This window comes from Gavialis gangeticus, unplaced genomic scaffold, assembly GCF_001723915.1.
Source record: "Gavialis gangeticus isolate Ggan-Ray unplaced genomic scaffold, GavGan_comp1, whole genome shotgun sequence".
Taxonomy (NCBI): domain Eukaryota; kingdom Metazoa; phylum Chordata; order Crocodylia; family Gavialidae; genus Gavialis; species Gavialis gangeticus.
This window is the reverse complement of record NW_017729024.1, coordinates 166,979,728-166,995,610: the sequence shown is the minus strand read 5'-3', so window position 1 is coordinate 166,995,610 and position 15,883 is coordinate 166,979,728. Positions and strand designations below refer to the sequence as shown.

Below are 15,883 nucleotides of genomic sequence, written 5' to 3'. Positions count from 1 at the left end.
GGGGGGGGGGGGGGGGGGGTGCAGAGGCGCAGGGAACAGCTCCTGGCATTTTCCGTTAGCAGCTGGAGGATGCTGATGGGGGCCGGGAAGATTTGGTCGAAGCAAAACCAGAGAGGATGTCGTTGCAACGAGTCGCGCCCAGGATACAGGAGCAGCGACCAGGCAGCGGCGCGCAGGCCAGCTTGGGCCAGCGCCATGACAAGACCCTTGGGAAGGAGCAAGGGTTGTTAACGCCTGTGGAGTGAAGAGTTTAGCAGGGATCAGCGATGAGCTGGGAAGTTGAGGGGCTTCCTTGGCACCTCCTGGACCGAAACGCTGTCGCCGCTGCCTGTTTTCAGCATTGGGTGGAGCCGGAATAAAAGGGGGTTGGGGGGAGTGCACTGAGCAGGGCACCTCTTGGACCCGCCTCGGACACGTAGACAGCGAGGACTGGCACATCCAGTCCAGCCCCCTGCTCCAAGCAGGACCAGCCCCAACTGCATCATCCCAGCCATGGCTTTGTCTACCCAGGTCTTCAAAACCTCCAAGCATGGAGATTTCACTACCTCTCTGGGGAGCCCATTTCAGTGCTTCACAGTGAGAAAGCTTTTTCTAATATCCAGCCTTCGATCTCTGTTGCTGCAGCTTGTATTGCCCACCAGCAGGTGCAAAGATCCTGTTTCTTAGCTCTGCCAGCAAAACCTCTTGAGTGGACACAGCTGAGGCAGATCCAGGCAGGTGCCCTGATGCCCTTGCACCCCCATTTGATTCCTGCTCCACCCGGTGTTTAAAACCAGCTACCTGGAAATGGCGGCAGCATTTCTGTTCAGGCAGTGCTGCGGGAAGCCATTGACATCATGGCTCCTTAAAATCTACATAATCCTTTCTAAACTCTTCGTTCCACAGGTGTTAACAACCTGCTCTCCTTTTTAATGATCTTCCTGTTCCATTAATCAGGCTATCTTTTGTTCTGCAGTGCTGCTGTTGTTTGCTGCTTCTGGTCATTGGGTCCCAGTTTCACAGCCCTGCAGTTATATTTTGTTTTTGCTTTGACCCTATTATTGTCAAGGTTGACCATAGTTTACATAGGGTTTAGATTATGGATGTGTCTGGGATGGCTTGAATAGGGTTGATCCTAGGGGTGCTTTGATAAAGATTTTTTGGGCCGATACTGTTGGCCAATTATTAATGAACTGTATTGGCCGATACCAATCCAATTGCCCCCTCCCTTCCCATGCCCCCCCCAGATGGTTGCCCCTTCCCTCCCCTCTTCCCCTTCACTCCAACAGACTTACCAGCTGAACGCTGCTCTCCAAGCTGCCAGGCTGGCTGCGTGATTGCAGCAGCTGCGCGCATGCACGTGGCCTTTCTTGGCCGCATTATAGGCCACATCAGTCAAAAAAGGCTGATTGCCGATAATGTCAGTTTTCCTTTCATCAGTGCTGATATGATATGAACCAATGTATCAGTGCACCTCACCTCTACTTTCCCCTGCAGTGCGGGAGTCACCAGGTCCCTGCACCTAGGCCTGGACAACCCCCAGAGGCAACAGCTTCTCATCACTGCTGACCTAGTCCTCTCTGCAAGTCCTTTCCAGCCCTAGTCCTCTATAATTTTATAATTTTAAAGAAAAAAAGCCTAGAAGCGCATGCACTGTTCCGACAATCCAGTTCAGAATCTGGCCACCCAAAAAGTTAAGGTATAAAGGTGTAAAATGTGCAATAGGAACGGCTTTTTTATACAACGCAAGGCAGGTAATAAAGCCCAATAATGCAAAATGCTTACAAAAGAGAAAAGCAGGTTAGCATGCTGTCAAGTGCACAAAAACAGGGTTAATAAAATGTCAGAGAGAGATACCACAGTGCAAAGATGGAGCTGTTACAGTTGTTCCATTAGTGTTAATTTTTGCATTGGGATCAGAGTCCCCCACACAATGTCCACTGTTCACACCAAGGAATTAAGCCTACGTTAGTGAGCTGCAGTAACATCTATTTTTGTACTAACAGGGTAACATGGCCACATATAGGTCATACTGTACAAACATATTTTCCTGTATACCGTTCTAGGTCCCTAGGGTAAAGCTTCTAGTGTCTTTTTATGTGGAGAAAAATATGCACTGTGTTATATGGGATGATGCACCGCACTATCTGCACCCGCATTTTCAAAATCCTAGATTCACAGTTCCTAAGGTTGCAAGGGATCTCAGTAGGTCATCAGGTCTGACCCCCTTTCCTGGGCAGGAAAGAGTGACCCCAACCAGGTGCTTGTCCAGTCTCCTCTTGAAGACCCCCAAGGTAGGAGTGAGCACCACCTTCCTTGGAAGCCTGTTCACCCATGGGTGCCCATTCACCCATGGATGCAGCTAGGCTGACAGAAGAGGCCTTTTCTTGACTTTGCTTCCATCATTTCAGAGGTGAGGTAGCCAGGCCAGCAGGAAACAGGTTCATCACTTGGACCCACTGCATCCTTCCTGGGGGCTCTGCTGACCCAGCTGTAGTCTCTATTGCTACCTCCTAGGTTCAAGATGATATGCGAGCAGCCAGTGGGCACTCTGTGGGACTAGAGGCTGTTCCAGGCAGGGGCATTCTTCTTGTTATAATAGTTGCTTGAGACCCTGGAGAGGACAAAGCCAGCTGAAGCCCACGGAGCAGGGCATCTGATTCCCAGTTTGTTAAATGGGGATAATATTCTTCATAAATGGCGGGGAATAGATTCATAGATTCATAGTTGGTAGGGTCGGAAGGGACCTAAGTAGATCATCAAGTCTGACCCCCTGCCCTGGGCAGGAGAGAATGGTGGGCTTATATGACCCCAGCCAGGTAAACGTCTAGCCTCCACTTAAAGACCCCCAGGGTAGGAGCCAGCACCACTTCCCTTGGAAGTTGGTTCCAGCTCCTAGCTGCCCTGACTGTGAAATAGTGTCTTCTAATGTCCAGCCTGAACCTACTGTGAAACAACTGATGGCCATTATTCCTTGTTACTCCGGGAGGTGCATGGGTGAACAGGGTCTCTCCCATTCCCCACTGGTCCCCCTGGTAAGTTTGTAGACGGCCACCAAGTCCCCTCTCAGCCTTCTCTTGTGAAGGCTGAACATATTCATGTTCCGTAACCTCTCCTCGTAGGGTCTGCCCTGCTGCCCCTGGATCATGTGAGTGGCCTCCTCTGGACCCTCTCCATGTTGTCCACATCCCTCCTGAAGTGCAGCACCCAGAGCTGGATGCAGTACTCCAGCTGTGGCCTGACCAGTGGCACATAGAGGGGGAGGATCACCTCCTTGGCCCTGCTCATGATGCATCTGTGGATGCATGACAAGGTGCGGTTAGCCTTCCTGACTGCGTCCTCATATTGGTGGCCCATGCTCATTTTGGAATCAATAATGACCCCAAGATCTCTTTCTGTCACTGTGCTTTTGAGAAGGGAGTTCCCCAGCTTGTAGGTCTCCTGCTGGTTCTTCCTGCCCAAGTGCAGCACCCTGCACTTGTCAGTATTGAATCCCATCCTGTTCTCATCCGCCCACCCCTGTAACATGTCCAGGTCCAGCTGTAATCTGTCTTTCCCTTCTAGTGTGCCTACCTCGCCCCAGATCTTGGGGCTTAGAAAGTTTAAGCTTTAGAAGCACCATATTAATCATTGATTTTACACTTATCTGTTCTCTTCCAACATTATATATGGTTTATTGATATCTCAGCTTCAAAACTTCATACTTAAAGATGTAAAATGTTGACAGTGAGTTGTTGGGTTTTTGTGTCTGATTTTTACATAGTAACTGGCTTCCTGGAAAAGAGGATAGATTTTTTTTCCCCAGCAAGAAGCAGAGGAAATAATTAATGTGTGCAGAGGAGGAGACTTCTTGAAGTGTGAAGTATGATCATCAGCTTCACTCGTCATGCACTGGTCCCTTCTGGCCTGGCGAGGACTAAAGGAGTGGAGAGAGGCTTTTTGGAGGTTGAAGAGATGTCCTTTAAAACTGACCTTGCAAAGTGTGGGGAGTAGCCTTGAGATTCACCAGGGACTGATGCAGGAATTGCTGGGTAAAACTCTCGTCTGGTTTGCATAGTACAGGTGCAACCACTGCTCATAATGGTGCTTTCTCGCATTAGTACCCACAAGTTCACATACATCAGGTGCAAAAGGCTGAGACCCTGGGTAGATTAATTAATCTTAAGATTGACCCAGTTAATAGCAGGACACTTGAATGTCTGGCAGTATTCACTCCTACTCAGCTGGCTCGTGTCTCCTGCAGCTGGGGCTGGTATCTGGGAACAAATCACAGTTGGGCAGATGTGCTTGTCATTAAACCTACTATTGCAGCTGAAAACTGTTGGAGGCTTTTCTTCTGGCTTCTATGCTCTTGAATGTTGCATTTCTAGGCCTGTACAGGAGATGGTGCTAATTCCCCATATAGCTATTTGCATTGCCACAGGTCTGAACAGGCAGTTTCATACCCAAGGAGTTAATTCTGTCTAAAATTAACTACTAATCTCCATAACTTTCGTAACTCAGACTACAGGTAATTTAGCCACAGGTGTAAACATTGGCCTACCTTGCAACATGTTGATAACATCTAAGTGGCAGGGAAGCAGCTTTGATAGGGGTAAATCAGCAAAGTAGGACTAACCCAGAATTTGTCGCAGCATTTCAGAACAAGTTATTTTCTGCCTCTGCACCTCAGTTTCGCCATCTGCAAAGTGGAGGATTAACTTTGAGCGCTACTGCGTGATCCATGCCTGAAAAGTGCGATGTAAGCCTATTCTTTATTGACATACGGAAGGATCTACCAAAGTGTAAATAATTGGTTAGGAAAGGGAGTTAACACCACTTCTGATGTGTATTCTCCACTGCATCCTGCTTCCTCCATTTCCCATTCTTTACTGTATCAAAATATTGGTCGCATAGAGGATCTTTGTTATACACGGTGCTGGTCAATGGTCCTCGTGGTCACAGAGGTGTGTCGCCTAGCACTATGCATCAAATGATAGCTTCAGCTTCCCTTGGGCCTACGAACAGGGCTTACAGGCTAGCAGCTGGGGCAGGGAACAAAGATTTTGGCCTCTGGGGGGAGGTTTGTCCTCTCAGCTGTCAGTGACTTGTCATGTTGCATCGCCTCTGGAATATGTGTGGTCTAATACAGCGCTGGTTCCTAGGAATGTAATATTTGTACAGGGCTTGGAGAGTCTTCGAATTTTAGAGATATGGTGCATTAGTCACTGATTTTCCGTTTCCTACCTTTTTTTTTCCAACATCCTGTGTGGTTTATTGTTATCTTGGTTTCACAATTTCACACTCAAAGATCTGAAATGTTGACAGTAGTTGTTGGGTTTTTATATCCTATTTTCATGTAGTAACCGGCTTCTTGTTTTTGGAGAGAGAGGATAGATTTTTCCCTAGCAAGAATGGAAATTAACTGTCTAACCACTGATGCAGATAGATGTCCATACTGAAAATGAATTTCCAGAGTATATCTAGACTCTCTGTTTAAACCCAAGGTACAGTATTGTCACTCATGTTTGGAGCGCTCTCATTCTTTGCACTCATTTATTTCTCATTACAGTTCACAGGAGGAGCATGGCTCTGAGAGCATGTGGCTTGATAATCTACAGGAGGCTACAGCCAGGATGCCCTTCTTCTAAAGCTGGCAACAATATTGAATACCTCCTTCTGCAGACATCATACGGGACTCACCACTGGACCCCACCAAAAGGTGACGTTTGCAGACACAGCGTGAAGACATCTAGTCTGTTGGCTATTAATCATATAGGGCAGCTGAATCAGTTAAGTACAGTAGGATCACAGGTGCATCATTACACATATCTGACTGCAGTGGAGTTTTGCTAGTTGCCAGGTCAGGGTTTGCGGTACCCAGTGTGCTATGGCAAATAGATTGTGTTTAACTAAATGCAAGGGAAGCCCAGGCAATGCCCTGAGACCCAGTACAGAGGCTTGTCTCTGAAACCAAATGGCAGAGCACACCTGTGTTTGGGGTCCCTCTGGCCCAGGATGTCAGGATATTTCAGCACAGAAATAAATTTTAATTCTTTCATATTCTTTTTATCCTCTGAAATCCTCTTGGGTACCCAAGACAGTGAGCCACAATGTCACACATACTGACTGCATCCATACACAGTCTTGAAGCATCTTTGCAATACTTAAATAGGGATATGCAAACTGGCACAAGGTCAGCAAGTAATGCCCATCTCTGACTCCCCATTAAATAAAAGGTAGCAACCACCCTCCTGCACCTCCATATATCCTCTTAGCCTGAAGTCTGGGTAAATGAATGATCAATGTGTGGGGGTATCAGGCAATTTGGTGATGTGATACTCTACTGAGAAGAGTGGTCCTTGGTGGATGGTTCTTACTGAGGATACCCTGACATCAGCAACAAGCATCCTGGCTGTCCCACACTGCCATGGTGTCACACAGGGAGAGGGCACAATAGGCAACCAGGGCTGCGCCACTTATTTGTTCATTAGACTTGCATGCCACCCTCCCCAAGAAGGCTCAGAGTGGCTTACAGTAAAAGACAGAATAACCTTAAGATGTTATGTAACGCATCCCCAAACAGCGCTTCCATTTCTGTGACTTTCACCCAGCAGAGCAAACCCTCCGGTCCATCCCAACTATGCTCCCAACCTTTACAACCCCTATTCATATGTGGGTATAGAAAACCTCTCCCCACTGCCACTGTCCTGCCCCTCATCCAGGGGAACCTCCTCCACTGTCCTCTAATATCCATCCCAGTCCCACAGCCTTTGTTCAACAGAGGGGCTGTGATTATCCCACAAATACTATCCCTCCCCCCGTGAACACAACATTCAATTCAAAAGAGTTGTAACAGGAAAATAAGGAAGTCCCAGCATCCCTGCTTCTGCTGCTGCCAAAGGGCAATGCCAGAGAGTGCCGTTGACAACAATTTAGGGGTCTAGACACCCACAGAGTGTCTGGTGACAAACTGGCAACCACTGCAGCTTCTAGACTGAGTATGAATTGAATGAGCTGTGGCTTGCCTTCTGCACTAGCTACAGTTTCTGAGTGGTTCTTGAACGTAGCCCCTAGTAGAGCCTCTGGTACAATATAATCTTCAGTTAATGTCAACATGGAAAACATAGCAAGGCCCAGATTTGAAAGAAAAACTCAAAACTACTCTGCTAGTGGGATGTGGGTGGAAAAAGCACTTTCAACCAGAGCTGCTGTTCCATCTTTTCAGAATAATTTATGTAGTGCCTGTGGCAGAAAGCCACCTTGGTCTCTCCCCAAAATCTCTGCCCTGTGACAATGTGATTAAAATCTCTGAGCTGGGACCACTTGATTAGGATGGGCCCAGCAGAAGAGACCACACCCTCAGCCTGTCTCTTTAGGTAACTTGAGCTGGCTACATTCCTGAGGGAGGGAGGAAACCTGCTCCCTCTGTCTACGTGAGTGGCATCGGCTACCTGGGTAAGGGGTTTCTACCTGGTGGGGTGGAATCTGGCCGGCAACTAGTGATGTATTTCAAATGGGTTGGCCACCAGCCAACCGGAGCTGGCCCCACTGGACCAGGTGAATGAGGTCACAGGGGCTGTAAAAGTTAGGACTGCCCGGAAGGCGGCCTCTTCTGCCATGCGGTGGAGCTGAAGCCTTGGGGGGACCCAGAGAAGCTGTACCATCTAAAGGTAGCTTCTCCCCCAAAAAACTCATGAACAAGGAACAGCTGGACGCTAGAAAGGATCTCACCAGCCTCTGGATGAAGCGTGTGAGTAAGCTACTCAAGATCTGATAGATATCTAGCTGGCAGTAACTCATATGCGTGATCAAAAGGCTACCACAGCCAAACTGTTTGCTCTTTAGGATTTCTAAGATATTGCTCAATCTTGTACCCTATTTTCACCCTACCCCTGTACTCAATAAAGTTCTCCTTTGTGACCGGTGTGGGAGACTTATTGAGGGGTGGGTCTAAATTATGCCTAAGAGACCTCTTAGGTCTGCAGACTAAGGGAGACTTTACTTTTTGCCCCCGGACTTGGGGAAGTGCCCCAAGTGTCTGTACTGTGTTGAGTACCCGTAGGACATTAGGCCTGTGTTTCCCCAAGGACACAGGGCTGAGAGTGAGTCCATTCTTGGGGTGGTGGCAGCTACTTTACCCCCAGGCTAGCGAGTGTGCTCCAGCAAGGGGGTCAGCCGGACATAAGGTGCCCCTAGGGAGGCATTCGGAGCCTGGCAGGTGGTCGGGCGCAGGGAGGTGGGCGGCTCAACGCAGGAGCGCCCCCTACTGGCCTGCCATAGTGCCCATCCCCCTTGGCTCAAACTCTGCTTTCTGGTACCAAAGGGTGAGCAGAGCTCCAGTCTGTGCCTTAAGGGTGCGATCCTAACCCATCACCATCAACTCCATGGCCTTTGGTGTGGGTGTCTAAACCTGTGACATCCCAGCAGCTGACTGCTGAAAGAGATTTTGAGCGGACTGTCCTCCACAGCCCATTGCACTGCGCTGGTGTCAGATGGGGAGTCAGTGAAGAGCAGGGAGCTGCAGGGTTGCTTACTCTCACTGACTCAGAGGGCAGGTTGCTGAAGCTTATCATCAGTGTGTGAAACAGCAGCGTGATGCAAAGGTGATACTTTTGCTACAGTCTCTCCTACAGCAGCCTGTTATGCATGCCTGCTAGGAAGGGTGACAGATCTGGGGAAAGGCAGAATCATCCCTTTTGTATCAGGCTGGGAGTTGGGAAGAAGCAGCAGCTACTTATGTATGTTTCTTAGCTCTGGAGGGATTGTCCACAGACATGCTGGGGTCATCAGTACTGAGAGCTGCAGGTAGAGAAAAAGCCATCAGTCTCTGATTATGGATTGGAGAACACTAGAGCCATCTCTGTGCCATAGTTGAGCCCAAAGAAAGGCTGAAAGGGACAACAGAAATATTTTCATTCCAGAGAATGCTACTCTGTCTAACGCAGCTTTTTCCATATGCTTCCACTGGGTTGTCTTACGGGGCAGTCAGAATCACTGCATCGGCTGTGCTGGTGTTGGAGAATATCAGTGGAAGAGCATCTTGCCTGGTCTGTCCATTGCTGACACTCCCTTTAGGGATCAAATGTGAGCTTTGCTAAAATGATAGAAAGCAGCAGAGTCCCTCTAAACGTAGGAAACTGAGATGATGCTGATCTGAGGTAAGAAACACTTAAAGGAGCTGGCTGATACTTTGACCATCACCTCTCTTTTAAGGACATCTGCTGTCTGGGCATCAAATGCACAGGCTTGGAAGCCTGGTGGGTTCTCTTTCAGATCCTAGATTTGCAGTTAGCAACAAGGGGGTGAAGTGACTCCTCCAGGTGACCAAGAGCTTGATCTTGCCCTTGAGACAAGAACCAAACCTTGGTGATCAGTTCTTTTTTACTTTAAGTGTGTACTGCGCTTGCACCCCACACCTGGGATCACTGGTGCTGTTTAGCATTGCTTTCTATAGCCGTCAGCAGCCTAGCCATTGTCAAGTGTTTGGTAGTTATCTTCTGCACTGCAGTCAATGCAGCCATGCAAGACTGAGCAACAGTGTGAATGAGAGTCGTTGGTAACTGAGTTCTAGGTACAGACCTATTCCCACTGGTGCCATCAGAAATAAAAATGCATTGTGACTCGGGGTGCTGAGAACTGGAGGAAAAGTCTTTGTACATATTTGCTGAACACACGATCTCAAGTCACTGAGACCTAAACATGCAAATTAGGGGGCTTATTGTTTTAGAGTACTTTTTTCGAATGGAACCAGGCTTTTTCATTGTAGTGACCCCAGGATGTAAGGAGCATAAGACGTGCTGACTCCTGATAGACAGAAAAGCGAGTGAGATCTATTTGTAGGAAAACATAGGCTTTTCCATTCCTCCCAGTTTTACAAACACAGGTGGCTTCAAATGCCTGCAGGCCAAATTAATCTCTAGCATAGCCATCCAGAGATTGCAGTCCATCACAAATACATCTTCTGAAATCAGTCGAGTTACATCAAGGATGAATTAGGCCTGTTTGGTTTTTTTTATGGACTCTCTGCATCGGGGCTTTTTTGAGACCTGTCTCTGTTTGGTCTATTTATGTTCATGTGTAGTGTTTTTGTGAGAAATCTAAATTTGGCCTTTCTCAGGGAAAGTAAAAACAACTTGGGCAGATGTTATATTTATCCCTGGTTGGTAAGGGTTTCTTTCCTCCTGACGAATATGAAGGGAAGGGAGACAACCAGAATAGCAACACTGCTGTACTTTGGCAAGGAAGAGAAATAACCCCACTCTAGCTTGCTACACGTCCCAGCCCACGCACCTGATTAAAGAGCCCTGCAGTGATCCTGATCTCGTTTAATTGCTACTTGTACCACTGCATAGTAGCTTGCATCCAGATGCACCTGCCAGCACTTCAGAATCATTACTAAACGATCAAAAATCAACATATTTTTCGGGCCTGGCTCCCCTGCTTCTGAGATGCCCTTGAGGCTGCGCTTGTGTGTCTCTTATTTTCATGTAGGTTGGCCATACCATAGTCATACGATCCATTGAAAAGATCCACTCCAAAGCTGTCGAGGAGAAGCATAGCAACTCCTCAACAGCTCCCAGCTCCACTAATATCATTATTTTTTATTTGTCGCATGTTGATTCAGTTTTTTTTTTTGCCAGTGTGTGAAGTAGCTCCCTCTGGGATTCTCACTGTGTGAGGTGCTTCTGAGCAGCGAGGAACTCCTGGCTTTATCCCCCATGGGGAAGATTTAATTGTTTGGATATAAAACAATGCTGAAAACTGTCTGGGTTTCTTGCTGCTGCACTTGAGCCTCAGGCCCTGTCCCTGAGAGCCTGTGTCTGGCTCCCTGTTTGTGTAGTAGCCTGTGTCCATGTCAGCAGCGCTGTTGACTTTGGGACTACTCACTTGAGCCAGAGGTTTGCAGAATCAGGCTCTTAAGCTGCTTGGGAGAAGCTGAAGGAGACCAGCACTCCTGTTGCTCAACAGAGGGGTTGGTTTGAAGGAGCAAGGTCCGAGCATCCAGTTCTCTTCTCAGAGCCTTATTTTGTCATCCCCTTTGCAGGCCACGTGGACCCAGGGGAAGATGATCTGGAGACAGCCATGCGGGAGACGCAAGAAGAGGCCGGACTTGATTCCAGGCAGATCACTCTCGTCGAAGGATTTAAGAAAGAGCTGCAGTACACCGTCAGGGACAAGCCCAAAACCGTTATCTACTGGCTGGCAGAAATAAAGGACCACAACACAGAAATCAAGCTCTCGGATGAGCACCAGGATTTCCGCTGGCTGAACCTGGAGGAAGCCTGCAAACTCGCTCAGTATAAGGACATGCAGGCAGTGCTTAGAGATGCACAACAGTTTCTCTCTTCGAAGGCTTAAAAGCTTGCATGGAGGAAGAAGGGGATCTTGCAGGAGAGTTGGGAGCTGGTTTAATTGAGACCTGAAACACAGTTTTCCTCAAAGTGAATTTGATTTACTTAATCTGAGTTATTCTGGAGCTGGTACTCTTGCGTCCTGTAGCTCGTGCAGAGAGGCAGAAGGTGTAGTTGTAACAAGGGGCAGAGATGTCTGTGTTTAAAGCCTGACACGGACAATGAACCTTGCCGGGCAAGTTTGCAGAAGTGTTGAGCAACCTCAGACTTCCTTAGAAAACCAGACATGTGATCTCCTGCATGACTGCCATTAGGACTTGTGAAGTGCGATGCCCGAATGATGTGAAAAATGAGCATATGGAGACTTGTCATAATAAAACACAAATTGCAAAACTTGAATGTCAAGTTTTGAGTACAACACACAGTGAGCTAAGTCCTGGGCTCTGTTTCCAGCTCCTCCTGCGGTTACTTGGCCCAAGTGCTTCACCCTTCCCCTGCCTGCAGCACGAGTTTGTTTCCTTACTGTCACAGGTTTAATGTTTGTAAAGTGCTTTGAGAGGCTGGGGTGGAAGATGTTAGAGAGGTGCATAATCCGAATTTCCAGCTCCCCCTTCCTCTTTCTTTGTTGCATCTTGTCTTGGGTTCTGTCACTTTGAATGCCTTCCAGGTATCATATGCTGATCTGGGCTTCCTGGTCTACCCTGAGCCCAGGACGTCCTGCTTTCGCCAATGTGGAATCTCTCTGCTATAATAGTATTATACTCCCCTGCGGGCTAGAGACACTAATAGGCAACGTGGTAATTTCATTTGAAACTGGTCTGTCGTTCACCTATAGGATCCTATGGTCCTAGGTCTGTCGTTCCACATGGTAGAAGGCAATGCTGCGTTACATTCTTACACACGATAGCCAGAACATCAGAGGCCAGAAACACAACAGTAGTGCGCTGTCTCTGAAAAAGGAAATAATTTCAGTAACTCCATATTTTTGTTTAGCGTAGTTTTGTTTATTATGCACAGTGTTCAAAACCACTTGCATTGGGGTATTGACAGGGTGTGGTGGACAAAGATTGTATTAGTAACATTTGGAACAATAAAACAGAAAGATTAAACTAGTCCACCAGTAAAAGAGAGAATCTACCTACAAACTTGTGCTGCTTCACAGTCGTATTTTTTCATTATTATTCTCAGCTACCATTTAATCAGTGCTATGTAAACAATAGTATTGCTTTGTTCGCATGTACAGGCAAGACTCTAAGCAAGGATACAGAGCCATTATCAAGTAATCCATTCTACCCAGTCAGCCTTAATGAGCAGACAGCGGCCAACACAGAAAGCACTGTATTAGCTGAACCCAAAGTGGATATCTGCATTTGAATGGCACTGAATTTGTGCATTCATTAACTGCATGAGGATTTGGGGGGGATGAAAAGGGTTATAGAATTGCAAGTTAATGTTGTGTGTCCAGGGCCTGGCTTTCACGTGCAGGCATCTGAGGTGCACTCACACAGGGCTCAGCATAGGCACATGCAATTGCCTCGGATCTGCGCACATAACCAGTGTCCTCGCTGATCTTGTGGGGGACCTGATGCTTGGACACTTGACAGCTTGACTCTAAAATACATGCTAAACGTTGCAACCCAGCACATGTCTCAGCAGAAGTTTTTTCAAAGGTTGAGCGTTAGGGTTGAATTTTGAATGCCAGCTTGTACCCGTGGGTCAGCAAGAAGGAAAACCTCCTTTGGAAACACAGCTCCTGCCTGATCAGCAGTCTAACCCAGTATCCTAGCTCTCAATGCTAGATGCTTCATCGGAAGGTGTACAAACCCTTGTAGTACATAAGTCTGGAATAATCTGTTCCAAGCAAATGTTTGTTTCCCCTTTCAATCCTATGTGCTGAACTGGAAGTGTTCTGATTTCTATTTTATTTTTGGACGTTTAACATGTTCCTGAGTCCTGTTAAGTTACTGGCTGCAGTGATACCTTGCGGCAATGAGTTTCACCTGCTAATAACGAGTTACACATAAGAAATATCCGTTTGATAGTTTTACCTTCCAGTGTCCCTTTGTTCACGTCTTATGAGACAGCCTGAGTGAATCGAGCTGCAGAACAATCAATCCAAGCAACACAAAGGCCCCGTAAAAATATTTCCTGGGCAAAGTGAAAAGTGGCATCCAAGTCTGAGAGAGGGATGAGTGAGGGAATAATCCTTTTGATGCTGCTGAACAATAAATTGACATGACTTACTGGAACCTCTCGTCTGCCAGCGTTTATACCCCTGATGTGTTCCACAGGATGCTTCATGCTCACATGATGTCAAAGGAGAAAGTAAAGGACACATCAGTGTACATCTGTGGATGCTATAAGGGAACTAAAACCCTACTAATTCCATTGAACAAGGGTCAAGATTAAGTATAATGAATGATAATGAGAGGGGAAGTAGAGAGGGGAAGTGGAGGATCCCCTTCCTCAAAAATGAGTGTATCATATCCTACACCTGTTTATGTACAAGCAGTGCACATTCATTGAGCCCTATGCATAGCTGCAGGAGGTCAAAGATAAGAACTGAGGCTCCTAGTCAAGGAATAGGAAATTTAGTGCCCTAGAAAGGTCAGGAGATCCAGTTTATCACTTATAAGCAAAATCAAAGCCTGCTAGGATTTGCTTTTTCACCGTTATGGTTGGCTTGGAGGAAAAATGTGCTTGTGGGATTAGTGGCACTAGACCCTGAAGGAAGGCTTAGGGCAGTGGCTCCTGACAAGGCACTTGGGTTCATTTTCATTGCCTCTAGGTCTCTTTGCAGATTAAATGTGATCCCTTGGAAAACCTAAGCAGTGTGCATCTAAAGCAGCAGCACAGTCTGCTCTGCTTGCTACAGCTTTGTGCCACATCGTGATGGTTCTCCAAGTGTTCAAAAAAGGGTCGTTTTTTTTAACTTTCCTATCAAAACCTTTAGGCTATTGCGACAATTCACTAAAGGATGAATTATTCCCAGTGGGAGTTTCTTATTGGAGGGCATCGTTGTCGGCTGCATTATGTCAGAGTTAATCTATTTGATATTCGGCATGGTCAAAAAGAGGAGTGATGGTCCCATCCTTCCACTCAATCAGGATCTCCCCATGCCTCAAGGAAGGGGAGCGAGAGGCTGGAACCTCGTACTGCCGCGTGCCTGCTGGCCCCAAACATGAAGATCGCTCTTTTGAGTCAGCTGTACTGCTGTCCTCTGGGTAGTGTTTCAATGCGTTGAGGACCTTCTTCTTCCTATCGAATCAGAAACAATGGCGCCACGTTTCAGTTCTGTCACCAAGAATTGTATTCATTTCTAAGGTAGACAGTGCACTTCCCCAGAGATTAATTCATCACAGCTGTCTGATGTCTCTACGGCATTGCCGTCCCACCCCCCTGGCCCAACAGTTCACCCAAACTTGTCAACCAGCCATAATACCCAACCCTTGCTTTGCCTCCTGGTGAGAGGCAAGCTCATCTCTGGAAGCTGTTCAAGGTCAATCTTCCTAGACGGCCTACCGCAGCAGTGCCTTCAGTCCTCCCCAGAGCACTGCAGGTGTAGTACAGGAAGCCCCCTACCCCACACTGCTGCACCCCAATCTGGGGGCTGGACTCGACGATCTCGTGAGGTCCCTTCCAGCCCCTAATGTCTATGAAATCCTGATGCCACTGCTCAGAATTAGATAACACAACAGGAGGGACAGGTGATGGGTGTGATTGAGAAGGGCCCTGTATGCTTATCCTGTTTCTGACTTACTGGACTCAGTCTGCCCATTGCGTATCTCCTGTTTTTCTCACATGCCCCTACAGCAAGAAGCAGCAGGCAGGCTGGAGGTGAATTAGCAGTACAGTTTGGGAGAGCATGGCTACTAGCATGCTAATGCCAGCATGGCCTTCAGGTCTTTACATTATGCAGCTATGAAAAAAACAATGCGAGGGATAAGTAGGCTCTTGGTCCAACTCACTTGTTGTAATGGACGTTCAGCATCAGTATAATTAGTCCCAGTATAAAAGCTAAGGGACTGAGGACCAGCATGGCTGTCTTCCAGTTGGTGCCTGAAACAGCAACAAGTCATGCAATCAGGCAGGTTTTCCATGCCTCTTTCCTTTGCTGTGCAATTGTTTTTCAAGAGACGTACCTTGATTTTAGCTTTGTCGTCTAAAAGGGGTGTAGGGCCGGGGGAGAGGAATTCACTACTTGGGGATGGTCTGCTTGGAAACCCTCCTGGAGGCTTTCCCACCTTGTTTGGGGTAATGAATAGCCTAATTTCCTGATGTGGGGCCCCTTGTTCTGGACACGGGGTTGGAGGGAAGGGGGAAATTGCTGTTGGGTACCAGTGGGCTCCCAGGGTGGATGGCATTCAGCACTCCCCCACTGACTCCCAGGCTCATGATCATAAGAAGGGGTCTCTTCCCTGGGCCCCAGCCTTGTCCTTTGCTCGCTGGTCACTTGCACGTACCTCCTTGACGAGGCCCAGCCGCTTTCCTTCGGTGGCTGTGTTGCTTCCCTCTGTGCCCCTCTATGGGGGAAGGAGCAGAGATGCTCAACTTAGTGGCCTGTGCTGTGG

The 15,883-nt window shown here is 47.6% G+C and overlaps 2 protein-coding genes across 3 annotated transcripts in view; one reads left to right on the top strand and one right to left on the bottom strand.

Moving 5' to 3' along the window:
* NUDT2 (nudix hydrolase 2) overlaps positions 1 to 11,705 on the top strand; it is an 11,983-nt gene extending 278 nt beyond the window's left edge. The window contains exons 1-3 of one of the 2 annotated variants that reach the window (XM_019518070.1): positions 3,799 to 4,010; positions 5,531 to 5,680; positions 11,006 to 11,705. In XM_019518070.1, the coding sequence (XP_019373615.1) occupies positions 3,866 to 4,010; positions 5,531 to 5,680; positions 11,006 to 11,319 (609 nt within the window). In that variant the 5' untranslated portion in view covers positions 3,799 to 3,865 and the 3' untranslated portion in view covers positions 11,320 to 11,705. Of the gene's footprint in view, positions 1 to 3,798; positions 4,011 to 5,530; positions 5,681 to 11,005 lie in introns of those variants that run through there. The other variant, XM_019518071.1, reaches the window with a different exon arrangement.
* Positions 11,451 to 15,883, bottom strand: part of LOC109297967 — a 30,343-nt gene continuing 25,910 nt past the window's right edge. The window contains exons 4-6 of the mRNA XM_019518069.1: positions 15,776 to 15,835; positions 15,281 to 15,371; positions 11,451 to 14,570 (exon numbers count right to left, since the gene is read on the bottom strand). Of these exons, the coding sequence (XP_019373614.1) occupies positions 14,354 to 14,570; positions 15,281 to 15,371; positions 15,776 to 15,835 (368 nt within the window). The 3' untranslated portion in view covers positions 11,451 to 14,353. The remainder of the gene's footprint in view (positions 14,571 to 15,280; positions 15,372 to 15,775; positions 15,836 to 15,883) is intronic.